Source organism: Anabrus simplex, chromosome 7 (genome assembly GCF_040414725.1).
Source record: "Anabrus simplex isolate iqAnaSimp1 chromosome 7, ASM4041472v1, whole genome shotgun sequence".
NCBI lineage: Eukaryota > Metazoa > Arthropoda > Insecta > Orthoptera > Tettigoniidae > Anabrus > Anabrus simplex.
In genome coordinates this window covers 3,012,305-3,026,935 of record NC_090271.1, presented here as the reverse complement: position 1 = coordinate 3,026,935, position 14,631 = coordinate 3,012,305, and the positions used below count along the sequence as shown (strand labels likewise).

General features: G+C 40.8%; 1 protein-coding gene across 1 annotated transcript in view; it reads left to right on the top strand.

Annotated features, from left to right (window-relative positions):
* LOC136877193 (homocysteine S-methyltransferase) overlaps positions 1 to 13,322 on the top strand; it is a 110,063-nt gene extending 96,741 nt beyond the window's left edge. The window contains exons 5-6 of the mRNA XM_067151006.2: positions 7,995 to 8,206; positions 11,507 to 13,322. Of these exons, the coding sequence (XP_067007107.2) occupies positions 7,995 to 8,206; positions 11,507 to 11,657 (363 nt within the window). The 3' untranslated portion in view covers positions 11,658 to 13,322. The remainder of the gene's footprint in view (positions 1 to 7,994; positions 8,207 to 11,506) is intronic.
* Positions 13,323 to 14,631: the final 1,309 nt, after the last annotated feature.

Here is a 14,631-nt window from a genome sequence, read left to right as displayed (position 1 = left end):
AAATCTCCTCTACCGACATCATATTACCTACTCGACAAGCCCATCACCGTGGTTACGCAGCAGCGTGACCTAGGTGTAATATTCGATACAAAATTACAATTTAAGACCCATATAGAAACATATACAACCAAGGCTATGAAATTACTAGGTATTCTCTATCGCTTCACAGAAATTTCTGACCCCATTGCTCTTCGTCACTTCTTCCTCACGATCGTTCGACCTCTCTTAAACTACTGCTCTCCGATTTGGACAACAGCCGCCCCCTCCAATACTAAGCAGTTAGACAGAGCAGTGTCCTTCTTTGCTGCAATTGTAAGGAACAGAAACCCCAAACTCAGAAATCTGTCTACGCAGCAGGTATTAATGGCAATTAATGTGTCACCGCTGCACATCAGGCGACAGGTAGCTGACCTGAGTTTCCTCCACGAGATCTTAAATGGACATTACCGCTCGGAACATCTTGTTTCTCTCTTCTCTCTCCGCGTTCCTTCCCGTTCCACCAGAACCAAAGACCTTCTCCACATTCCCCACACTCAGCACTCAATACTTCAACGATCTTTCCTAATCCGCCTCCCAACACTCTTTAACAATATTAATAGGAGACAAGAGCTTGATATAGCATCAAATAAAAGTGAATTCGAGAGGTGTGTAAATAGTATCTTAAAGATAAGTTGATGTGAAGGGATTATACCGCCATCTTGACCCACGACGACTTGGCTATGAACATGGACATTCTATGGTTTTCGATTTGGACAGTTATTAGTAGGATGTGTACCTGATCTTGTTATATTTTGTTATGTTTATTATATTTTATTATGAAAGTTTACGTTTGTTAAATAGTCTGTTGACAGTGCAAGTGAAATTTGCTCAGTGTAGCTGTATCTTGTGCTTCGTGAATAAATAAATAAATAAATAAATAAATGTCATTTTGTTTTGTTCCTGTACCCCATTTTCCTTTCTTGGTACAGATTTGTTGTTTACTTGGCCATGTGTTTGTTTGGGCTCGGCCTAACCGCCGGTCGTATCTCTGTGCACGCCTGTTTAATGTGTCTGGACCAAAAGATGCTGTACTCAGCGTTTTTGGTGATGCATTCCTTTACGTCTTGCGTCTATGTTGATCTCTCGGGTCACGTGGGCGAACTTTTGGTAGTAGGAGGCTTCTGTTGTTGTCACGCGAATTGAGAGTTTAAAGATATGTGCTGTGAATAATGTAATCTGAAAAGAAAAAAGGCCATTGCATGTGTTACCGTGCACACGGCAAATTTAATTGGAATACTAATGGTACTGTATCAGTGAGCTGATAATGCAATATTTGGTGTGTGTTATGATTATTTATGTTGAACTCACTCCACGAACTCAACAGGGACGCTTGTGAAGGTATGTTTATGTCTTATGTTTTTTCTCTGTGTTATTCGATTGGTTTCTTTTTCCATGTTTGATTCTAATATTAATCTATAAATAAACCCTGTCCTTATGTTTATTCAGCGTTTCATTCATAGTAGTCTTGCATAATCGTCCTTGTTGGTTAATAACGAGGTCATGGCCGTTTTACTGCCATTACCTTAGCTGATGTTCTCTTCTCTTAACACACACACTCAGTAACACGACGATCAATAAGACAAATTAGCTCGTAAAAGCGTCAGCTTTTATACCCGGGAGGAAGGTTCGAGAAGGTTTTGGACTAAAACCAGATGCACCCTCTCACTTTATTGGCTAATTGAATATGTACAAGAAAATCGTGATTGGTTGAAAACTAAATACCCAAAATTACTAATTGGTTACTTTTAAAGCTGGTGGAAGAGATCAAAGTGTAGACAACTGTGATACATCAAAAAACAAAAGAAATTCAGTCAGTTTAGGAAACCTTAAAACACCACATTACTCTATTACTTTAGTAGTGACATCTGCTGACCAACTATGTGTTAGATAGCGTTCTTCAAGGCGCTTCATTTAAATGCGTGGGGTTGAGGTGTACCTCCCGGTACAGTTATTATTATGATTATTATTATTATTATTATTATTATACAAATACATTTTACTTAACTTAGTCCACGTTATCAACGCAATGCCAGAAATCATTATTCTCTGATTGAAATTTCTTTCAAAGGTGTATTATAAAAAAATAGTTCAATTTTTAATACAGTATATTATAATGTTGTTATAAAAATATACTTGTTAATCATTACAGGGTAGCTGTTTTTCCATATCAAATTATTTTCAACAAATCTACTGCTCATAAATGCCAATTTAAGGTGCTGATTGTCAGTCTATGCAATAACAACTTAAGTAAACTCACATTTAAATTAAAATATTTAAGAACTAGTAAAATTTGAATTCACAGTGAAATGGACTGTTGTTAAATTATATGTATAAATCAAGATGTCTGTTTGACTGAGATGAAACTGTTGTTTTGTTCACGATCTAACCTTACCTCTGGTGGTCGCATATGATAACCACATAATGAAGTACACTTTCGGAGGACCACTTAAATGTTATTAAGAAAATACTGTTGTAAAACATAAAGAGCACACAGGTCACTTATTTATTCAGTATACGTGAACTAAAAACATACCAGTGCTGTAAGTACTGCTTGTATATATACATTTATACATTCACACATGAGGTACGCACTGACACTAAAAAACACTAGAAATATTCTTTACACTTGAAAAGACGTAATTGTTATTGTGCCAATGGTTTGGCTGCACTTAAAATGTTAGCACTGTTGTGCAATTACATGATTGCATGAGACTGTTGTCTCCACATGTTACTCATGGCATGTCTGACGCGCTTTTCCTTGGTCCCTACCCAGTCACTCGCGCCAGAAAACAGTCCTGGAAGCGAGGTGCTGCCCTCTATTCACAACTTCATTAATAAATACATTTTATAAATGAAATACTACGATAATGTAGATTTAAAAAACACAAATAAATGACATAATTTCTTAGATATAATTGTTAATGTGATATGTGCAGTAACAATGTCCAAAGATGATGAAAAGGCATTTCCTAAATGAAACACAGTGATGCATGCTAAACTTGGAAGAAACCTATTTCATTCCTCCCTGATCACCCCACTTAAGGGGATTGTGGGAAACAGCTAGCTGTAAAGATGATGAAAAGACACTTGCTAAGTTAAACACAGGGACGCATGCTATTTGTTTTACGTCGCACTGTCACAGATATGTATGGCAATGATGGGATAGGAAAGGCATAGGAATGGGAAGGAAATGGCCATGGCCTTAATTTAGGTACAACCCCAGCATTTGCCTGGTGTGAAAATGGGAAACCACGGAAAACCATCTTCAGGGCTGCCGACAGTGGGGTTCGAACCCACTATCTCTCGATTACTGTATACTAGCCGCACTTACGACTGCAGGTATTGAGCTCGGTAGGGGGGTGCATGCCAATCTTCAAGGAAACATGTTTCATTCCTCTCTGATCACCCCATTTAGGGGGATTGTGCGAAGCAGCTAGCTGTAAAGATAATGAAAATGCATTGCTAAGTGAAAAACAGTGACGCATTCTAACTTTCGAGGAAACCTATTTCATTCCTCCCTGATCACAACACTTACGGGGATTGTGGGAAGCAGCTAGCTGTAAAAGATGATGAACTGTTCTGCTAGTATGGTGGCGTGTGATCCGCCTGCAGGTATGCAGTGGAATGTGGAAACTTCCCTCGCCTTCTTACTGGCAGGAGACTGCTTAACTTCGGATCGTAAGTTTTATTTTTCTTCCTTACCGACAGCTAATCTGTCTTGTTTTCTTACGGTCCTAACATCGACCCACGATTCGTTGAAATTACACTGTCATGCACGCCGCTCTCCGTTAAGTGTTTTACTAACACTGTTACTCCTGTCTGGTGATGTACAAATTAACCCTAAGCCTACGACGAATAATGAGTTCTCTGTGTACTGTCAAAATATCAGGTCCATAAAAAATAAGATTACAGACTGGGAAGTTCATGTTCAAGAATTAGCTGCTTTCGACGTTATCGCCTTAAGTGAAACTTGGTTGACGTATTTTGTGTTAGACTCTGAAATCTTACTCTCCAAAGAGATTTCCTTATTCAGGGCCGATCATAGAACTGGATCCCGGTGACAGGGTGTTTTAATCGCTGTCAAATCAAAATGGCATGTGACCCTACGCTCCGACCTGATGAATGACTGTGAAGCTGTTTGGGTTGAAGTTACATTTCATAACATAAAATATCTATTTGCATGTTTCTATAGACCACCTCGTTCATGTCTCAACTATTCTGAAGCTTTTCTTTCCTTTGTGCTTAAAGCCATTCATTCCAAAGATAACATTGTCATACTAGGAGACTTTAATCTGTCTGTCTCCTGGATTTCCCCTTCATTAGGTCAGCCTGGAGAAATAGTATATGGACCACTATATTACTGGACTGAACTTCAAACAGCGTGTCTTGGAAAACACCTGCAGAAATAGTCTTCTTGACTACCTGCTTTCCTATAACGAGCCCTCATCTGTTTCTGTGGGACGAAATATTTTTAACTCCAACCACAAGTCCGTTGAAGCAACTTTCACTCTTACCCCTCCCCGTGCTCCGAGATGTCATCGACCTGTCCTTAGGAGCTCTGTGCCTATGTGGCATAAAGTTGACTGGCAGACTGTGAATCGTACCCTGTCCCTGTTACCATGGCATTTGTTGCATGTGGGTGAAGTTCAAGATGCGGTGGACTTATTTTATGATTGGACGCTTGCTGTAATCTGCAACCTCATTCCTACTCGTTTGATATCCAGAAAATTCTCCCCATGGATGAAGAGTGATACTAAAAGTGCTGAACTAAAAAAATCGGTAGCCTGGAGACAATGGAAAAATGCGCCCTCCGAGAGAAATTATAAAATACTCTCTGACCTTCGCAAACACCACAAGTTGTTATTAAGGCGGGATAACTCAGAATATATTAACGGAGCCTGCCTTGAAGTAAGACACAACAGTAAAATGTTCTGGTCACTTATAAATAACAGAAGAGACAACAAACGAATACTGGAATTAGTAACCCGAGACCATTCTGTAGCCAGTGAAGCAGATAGACCTGAATTATTCAATGAATAGTTTACCTCTAATTTTGTTAAACCTGTGCAGTATGCTGATTTTCCTAAAATCAAACCTGTTACTTCCCATAGCCTCAGTAATATTTCTACCACTGAATCTGAAATGTACTCCCTACTTTCGTCTTTGTCCTGATGGTCTGTCTTATCTTCCTTAAGAATACAGCAGTAACTCTTTCATACCCTATTAGCATGATATTGAACGGGTGCTTCTCAGTTGGCTACTTTCCGAGCTCCTGGAAACTTGCTTATATCACACCCGCTCTTAAAGGTGGACAGAGGTCGGATATCGCAAATTATCGCCCGGTCTCTATATTACCTGCTTTATCATTTGTAAAAGGATCATGCACCAGCATTTTCTTGCGTTTACAGTTCCATATATATCCCCTCAGCAGCATGGTTTCCTTCCTGGAAGCGTATCTAACTTGGCCATCCTCCTCCATCATGTCACGTCTGCCATCCATGCGGGCTCTCAACTTGATTGACATTGCGAAGGCCTTTGATACCGTGGATCACACGCTTTTTGTACACAAACTTTCTGAACGGTTTAACATGCATGGTAGACTCCTAGCTCTAATTAATAGCTTTCTGAGTGAAAGACTACAGCGCGTGGTCCTTGATGGATGCAATTCTTCTCCCACCACCACCCTCTCTGGTGTCCCGCAGAGCAGTGTCCTAGGTCCACTTCTTTTTGCCCTGTTTATTGATAACCTTATCGATACTGTTTCCCACCATTCATGTGAAATCCTTCTCTTTGCAGATGATTGTAAAATCTTCAAGCAGATCGATTCTCCCACAGATACAGTGCAATTGCAAAATGCACTTGATTCACTGTCAGGTTGGTGTACTACATAGCGTCTTAAACCTCATCCGTCCAGGTGTTCCACCATTTCGTTCACACTTTGTAAATCCCCCGTTCTAGAAGAATATCACCTACTGAACCAACAGATTGCTCTTGTTGACAATCAAAAAGACTTACTGCATTGTGACAGTAAATTTTTGTTTGTCTCGCACATAAACAGGATCACCTCACGTGCTATCACTCCTTGGTTTACTCTACAGGTTTTCCAACATCACAGATGTAAATGCCCTTAGAGCATTGTACTTTTCCTGTATCTTACCTATTGTTGAATACGCCTCTCCAGTCTGGTCCATTTCTGCTTCTTCAAATCTCAGCCACCTTGACCGTGTACAATTTTTTTTCTGTGCTATCGTCAGAAACAGGGTCCCTGTATGTCGCAACTTAAGCACTATCCATGTGCTTGGGAAACTGAAACTCAAGACTCTTTCTGCTCGGAGGAAAGTAGCCGACCTAAAGCTGCTTTAGTTTCCTTATTCCCCCTGCACGTCCCGTCCTGTAGTACCAGAATGAAGACCCTATTCCATACTCCTTACTCCCGGCTTTCTCTCACCCAAAGGTCCCTTTCTGTACGTATTCCAGCAATGTTCAAGAATCGAGACATCTTTGTAACGTTTCCTTCTTGTTCTTTCCCGTTCTGCTCCTGTATTTACTGTAAATGTATTTTTCTTTGCTAATATCATTGTTTATGAAACTATGTATTATAAACGATTGTACAGTTTTTATTGTGTATATTTTTGTCCTTTGTAAATATTTATATATCTTTCATTTTAGATCTATATCTATTGTACATAGCTCGGATCTTTGTAATTCGGCATTATGCTGTTGCTGATCCTGAAGAAAGAAAGAAAGAAAGAAAGAAAGAAAGAAAGAAAGAAAGAAAGAAAAGGCATTTCCTATGTGAAACACAGGGATGCATGCTAACCTTCAAGGAATCCTATTTCATTCCTCCCCGATCACCCCACTTAGGGGGATTGTGGGAAGCAGCTAAGGCACTTGCTAAGTAAAACACAGGGATGCATGCTAACCTTCAAGGAATCCTATTTCATTCTTCCCCGATCACCCCACTTACGGGGATTGTGGGAAGCAGCTAAGGCACTTGCTAAGTGAAACACAGGGACACATGCTAACCTTCAAGGAATCCTATTTCATTCCTCCCCGATCACCCCACTTACGGGGATTGTGGGAAGCAGCTAAGGCACTTGCTAAGTGAAACACAGGGATGCATGCTAACCTTCAAGGAATCCTATTTCATTCCTCCCCGATCACCCCACTTAGGGGGATTGTGGGAAGCAGCTAAGGCACTTGCTAAGTGAAACACAGGGATGCATGCTAACCTTCAAGGAATCCTATTTCATTCCTCCCCGATCACCCCACTTAGGGGGATTGTGGGAAGCAGCTAAGGCACTTGCTAAGTGAAACACAGGGATGCATGCTAACCTTCAAGGAAACCTACACTGAGGCTGTACTAAATTCACGCCCCCTTACTCGCTTGCCGAACAATCCAAATGGTTTACAAATCCTAACACCTGCACATTTTCTTCTAAGCGACTCGATCATGCAACCTTTGCAAAGGGATGTGTTGAGAGAACCTGACAACCACTTGTCTGCAGAAAATCCGGCAGCGGTTGTGGCAGAGATGGCAGCAAGAATACTTGCAGGGATTGGAAAAACACATTAACTGGCACGATACGGATCGACATTGTGTGAGGAATACAGAAGGAAACTTGCCTCTGCATTGTTGTGTTCAATGATGTAGCATTTTGTAGTTTGACTGTTGCTTTAAGGGGACGTTCAACTAGGCTGTATTTCATTGTATGTAAATGAAGCAGAGTTTTGATGCATAAAATACTGAATACTGTTACACACCGTAAATCTCTTATTTAGGCAAGAAATCTTTCATGAATTTACTTAATATTCATATCGTCCTTGCGAAAGAATCATTAATTCACAGCTATGATCATGTGCCATTCTTTACCACCTTTGACTTGTACTGGCTCGACAACCTGACTCATGTTATTGATGACTTTCTTATTGTGTATTTTGTTTGATCCTATCAGGATGAGCTACACACATCACACGGAGAAACATTTCAAGATGCCGTTCGAAGCTGTTGGGTGCAAACTACTTCTCAGCTGGTGGCAGTTGGAGCTAACTGTTTGAATCCAAAATTTGTATCACCTCTGATGAATGGCATCAACACTAACAACTCTGACATAATACCATTAGTTGTTTATCCAAACAGTGGAGAAATTTATGATGTAAAACTTGGGTAAGTGTGTTGTGGATATATTCATCTCCATTATTCTTAAGTACACAGTTCAAAAAAATTGGGGGAACGTATGCCATGCTCCACAAAACACCCAGGTATATTACCAACTTAACCTTTATTCTTTAGCGTTGAAGTATACAAAAGAACATTGATGGATTCGTGTTCATTTTCGGAACACAAACGGAAATGTCCAAATAGGAGCGAAAACAAAGTCATAACAGTCCTCCAGGATGGATTTTTATCACACTTGGAGAGCTTCAGTATGGTATATGTCCTCCATGAGCTTGGTACCTATGTGGCATGCTCTGTATAAGTCGACGGAGGTCACGTTGCGGTATCAGGTCCCATTCTTCAATGAGAACCTGTTTGAGGTCTTGGAGAGTCTGTGGTGGAACAGGACGCCCACGAACACTTCTGTCAAGCCTATCCCACACATTCTTGACGGGATTAAGGTCAGGGACTCACTGCTGGCTATTCGATCTCTTGAATGTCCAGTTCTCGCAAGACAGCTCCGATGATGCGTGCTACATGAGCCCTGGCATTGTCGTGCACGAGTATGAATTCAGGGCCAACACCGTATGCAGCAACCAACACATGCTGTAGCAATATCTGCTGAATGTACCCCACAGCAGTAAGATTTCCATGGAGGACGACAAGATCTGTACGGCCATCAGTACTGATGCCACCCCACACAATCACCTAACCTTGTCCGAATGGGTCGCCTTCCTGGACAACATTTGGCATGTACTGCTCACCATGGTGTCTCTGTACATGTTCACATCCATCACACTGTGTCAGGGGAAATCTGGACTCGTCTGTGAACAACACAGGTCTCCATTGGCAAAGTTGCCAGTTGACGTGGGTACGAGCAAATAGAAGGCGAGCTGCGCGATGTTGCTGCGTTAAACAGGGCACTCGAACAGGACGTCTGGGTCGTAAAGATATTTCTCTTAACCTGTTCGTTACTGTCTGGTCAGACACAGTGACTCCAGTGACCCTCCTGAGGTCTTGTTGCAGTTCTCTGGCAGTTACTGAACGATGCCGCAATGCACAGATAGTCAGATATCGGTCATCCAGTCGGGTTGTAATGCGTCCACGACCTTGTCCATCCCTCCTTGTGGACTGGCCTGTCTCAATGTAGGGATTCCACAAGCATTGAATAACTGACCGAGAGACATTGAGATCCACAGCAACACGACGAAAAGTCCATCCTCCTGGATCGAAGTGACGCCCCTTGCGAATTGAACCTTGTTAAAATGTCTCATGGGATGTGCTGGTTTACGTACAACATGCTCAAATGACCGCAATAGTCTGTGTACCTAACAACACACGGACGCACTGCTATTCACTTCGTTTTGAGGGGTCACCTGACAGTTTAATGCATGGCTATGCTTACAGATGGAGTATAACTTCGATTTGACATACCCTGAGTAGTTAAGATTTGAAGATATGCTGTATGAGCATTGGAATATCATCTCCCAAATTAACGTTCACATACCAGACGTTACGAAACATGTTCTCCTAATTTTTTGAACTGTGTATTTTCTTGCTACCTTATTAAGGCTCTATTCCTTGTTCATTTTCCTGCATTTCAAATAGTGCCGCATGCCCTCAGCCAGTGGAGCTATCAAATTCGGTGGCACTAACTAAGGTACAGTAATGTAGTGCCTATTTTTTAGAGAATTAACATTACATCCATGTTCATATTCGTCGGTATTGACTATATAAATTACCGGGCGAGTTGGCCGTGCGCGTAGAGGCGCGCGGCTGTGAGCTTGCATCCGGGAGATAGTAGGTTCGAATCCCACTATCGGCAGCCCTGAAAATGGTTTTCCGTGGTTTCCCATTTTCACACCAGGCAAATGCTGGGGCTGTACATTAATTAAGGCCACGGCCGCTTCCTTCCAACTCCTAGGCCTTTCCTATCCCATCGTCGCCATAAGACCTATCTGTGTCGGTGCGACGTAAAGCTCCTAGCAAAAAAAAAAAAAAAAAAAATGACTATATAAATTGATACCACATTTGAATCTGCTACTTTTCACTTATTGCGTGGATGCCCTGCAGCATCTCAAGTGTGAAGTTCTCATCTTTGGTGTGTAGCATCCAGTAAGGGTCCCAGCTCAGGGTTCCGAGCGAAGATGGACTTCAGAAGGGTGGAGGTTGCGGAAGTGACAGCCCGGTGCTCGGGGAATAGTATGAGTACCCTATTCATCAGCAGCGTCTGTTCCCCATGTAAGGAACAGCCTGAATAATTGCTGGTAGTACCTCAAAAATGCCTTTGGGAGTGGCGACCCAATTGTAACAATAGCCTAAAGTGAGTGGCGTAATTATCAGCCTTGCTAAAAGCGATGCGCAGTTCTTGTGCTGGAGGAGCTGTGATAAAGTGGGCAACCAGCAATTAATATTATGAAGGTGGGAATTATACATCTTATGCCCCTGACAGGAAAAACCAGAATTTAATGGAGAAGGAGAATGTTGCAATGATGGAACTGAGTGAGTCCATGCCAATCTACTCCATACATTAGGAAAGTTTGACTTTGTTATGCTTCCATTTGTAGTATTTCTCCACTTGGTGTCCCACAAGCGAATGGTCTTGTTTGGCCATGTTTGTTTCCTTCATTGCCAACATGTAAAATGTAAGATGCAGTTTTCTTGCTGAAGATATCATAAAATACTTTGTATTTCTTTTATCATGTAAGATGGAAAGAAGTTCTCATAAAACTCCTTGTGGTTTATATGGACTAGGTATGTAGTTTCCACATCTGTCACATGTATTGGAGGAATCAGATGGGCTTCACTTTTCTCTTTAAAATTTCACATGTTGAAACATTCGAGTTCAGACTTTCACTCATTTAGACGTTGGTGAGTTTGAGAGTTTGATGGAAGCTGGATAAAAGCGACCCCAGAAAGCTATCTACTGGAGGCCTTGTGGGCAGGCAGACCGAGGAAATTGATATAAGTTGGTGCCGTCAGGAAGTCTCACACCCTACCTTGAAACTTGGGTCCTGTTTCCACTTCGAGGCTCCAGAATGAAAGGTGGCTCAAATGTACTCGCTGTTGCCAGAGTGAGGGCTTTACAATCCAACATGTAGCAACTAGTATTGCTTATTACTGTGCATCATGTTACCATGAAGGGTGATGTGCCCTCTGAAGAGCTGGGTTCAGTTCCAAATGCCTGCACAAAGTTCATGTGGAGCAGACTCCTTGCTGTTTCACCCTCTCTGCTGTTGTCATTCTCAACTCTTGATACACACTACATTTTATTTTGACCAGGTTAATGAGGAAGTTCTGTTTTTACAGGTGGTTGGAAGGACAGGAGTGCCGTCCTGTTGAGGAATATGTTCACGAATGGCTCGACTTGGGAGTGCGTTATATTGGAGGCTGCTGTCGGACCTACCCCAAGCACATCATGAAAATTAAAGCTGAAGTGAACAAATGGAAAAAGAAGTAACCTGTCAGCTTCTTCACAATGATTTAATTGCAAACTGTATCTGCGTCCCTCTCTGCAGCTGAGTGGCAGTTGCTGTATGTATACTTTAAAAACCCCTGGTCTTATAAAATATAGTAGAGGCTGATCATGTTTCCATCCACAAAACAGTCATTTGTCACTTTTCAAAGCTTGATTTGTGAGTACTGTAATCGCTACATCGGTTGTTGGTCAAATGAATGTGGTGTTATCACAAGCTTAATGCTATTAAATGGTTAGATCGTGGTGAATGCATCAAAAATTGGGCAGTAATTTAGGTGTTGTTGAACCGACTGTTGGTGATGGGAGAAATTGAAGCATACGTATCCCAACAAACATAAATGACAGATGAGGAAAACGTAATACAGAGGTGGAAAAATATTGTTTTTGTGGTTGTAGAGTCAAAGTGAGGAGCGTGATGAGAACAGCTCACCAGTGAGTAAACAGTTAGTCTAATTTCTAATACAGGTTTTTAGTGGCCGCCCATTTTGTCTGAGTATAGCCTTGGTCCACTCGGATAATCAAGAGCAGTTCCTGTCGTCGTAGCTGTGCTTCACAAAGCTTAGTCTCAGATACGTACTCAACAGGTAATGCAAGTGATGCCACATCCCGACATCACAGATCGTGCAAACGATCAGCCCAGATACAGCGCCATTTGAGTCTGGAGTGATCTCTGGCACACTCGGCGACGAATAAGACGAGCAAGGTACATGAAAATATCCACAGCTTGAAAACTAATACCGACATTAAAGGGGGAAAAAATGGAGTAAAAAAAAAAACATTAATTTTGTAAAGATGAATTTAAAATATATATTTAGACAAAATTTAAATTAGAAAACTTATGGGTGGGATCTGAGATCATACTGGAAAATGTAGTCTTCATGTTAAAACACAATCACAGTGACAGTGCTAAAAGCCAATCAGTAATTCTTATAAAATATTACACAGTATAAATGTTATAGACAGCAGGTTGGTTAACATAGAGGAGCAGTACAGTGTTACACACTCAATCGGTCCCATGGTTCGAATCCCTAACTTATACCTCTCTTTTCATTGACTTGCACTTTGTTTCTTTGTAGCAGACTTCTGATTTCATCAGGATAATTCCCAAAGGGCCAATGACCTAGATGTTAGGCCCCTTTAAAAAAACAAGCAAGCAACCTCTTCCTGAGAAATGTTAAAATCATATTCATATAGATACCATATTGTCCCAAAAACGAGGTGCCTATGCTCAGACATTTACTAATTCTGTGGCGTCTTCTCCAAGTAGTTTCTCCCAATTTTCTTTCAGGTGGAATGGTTTTCGGCTGTTCTCTGCCAGTAATTTTCTGAATATCTTTATTCCATAGCTTCTTTGACTCTATTCCAGTAGCTCTCCATACCTCTATGGGCTGACCAATGACCATGAAACATGTCGTTCTGTGTGCTGTAAAATCTAACCTCAGAGCCAGTAATTTTTCTTCCTCTCCAATCAAATATAGTTTTGTAACATGGCATCATGTAGAAAACCACATCAGGGATACGCTTACTCTGTATAAAAATAATCAGTATGTTAAGAGTAGATTTAAAAAAGTGGGATATATATTTTTATAACTGTTTGATGTATTTCTGTTTGGATAAGAATAAATATTTGAGCTGTTCCAACTTTCATTTTGTCTTCTCCCTTGTTTCCACAGTACATGTTAAGATGGAAGAGGAGGGAGAGAGGTTGAGCCAGCCACTCCATCCCACTGATTTAGTTGAATGTATAGCAATTTTTCTACTGTTATTAGAGTTTTTCTTTTAAGTTATGTAATTTTTCCACTGAATTTTTAATGGAATAAACTACAATTTGTAATGCACTTTTTTGGTGGGGTGGGGTGCTAAGCATTCATCTCTCCTCTGTGCTCCCCATTGGGTACGTCCACTAGGGAGTGTGGTTCCCTTGCTTCCAACTCTGACAGTATTATTCCTATTGCTCACGGTAAAATGTTTCGTAAAATTTGTTGTACAATTAATTTTATAAAAATTTGGTGAAAACAAGTTGTGTTGCTCACGGTAAAATTATTTTATAAAATCCGTGGAAACATAGGGATGACCACCTATGAACTCACTTCTGAACTAAGATGTATATGTGCTGCCATCTATCGATAAACTTGTAAACCAAGAATCAGCTGTTCAACTTAGTGTGTTTGAGAGTATGGCTCCAACAAACAAAGCAAAACTTGCTGCTTTAGCTGCAATTATGTGTTGTACGGTGGTAAAAAGGAAGAAAAGAAATGCCAGGAAATGCTGGACTCGGGATTGGATCAAAAGAAGAGAAGAAGGTAGAGGATTGCTGTCCTTGGTCGAAAATTAGTTGAGGTTAGAAGACCAACATTCATATAGGAATTCGGCGATTGTGTTTTCTGCCTCTCTTCTTGCATTTCTATTGTGGCAAAGTGCCCTTTTAACCTTGTACAAATATGGATATTTCTGGTATTCGTCCAGTAAAACACTAGTCCACCCAGGTCCTGCCATTTTACAAAGAAGTGTTTGTTTACTATCGAGCTTCACAATCTTCTCACAACGTAGCGCCAGCATCATCGTGATGTCAGCTTCACTGATTGGTTCGTTTTGTAAAATTAATTTTACAGAATAGAACATATCCTGTTTTATGAAAAGATTTATCAAAGGTTTTGTAAAACTTGAATTTTACCGTGAGCAACAGAAATTTTACAAAATTAAATTATTGTACAATAAATTTGACAGAAAATTTTACCGTGAGCAACGTGCATTAGGTTTGCAAGTCTCAACCCATAGTGGCCCTCTCCTTTCTTTTGCCAGCACCTGCATTTATGAAAGTGTCGCCCTCATAGGTGTTAACAGAAGATGGTTCCAGTTGTAAAGCATGCCTTGCTATTCGTCTTTTGGGAAATTGGGCTCGAGTAATGTAATATTTCTATTAATAATCTTGACCATAGTGGCCGGTATTTGATCC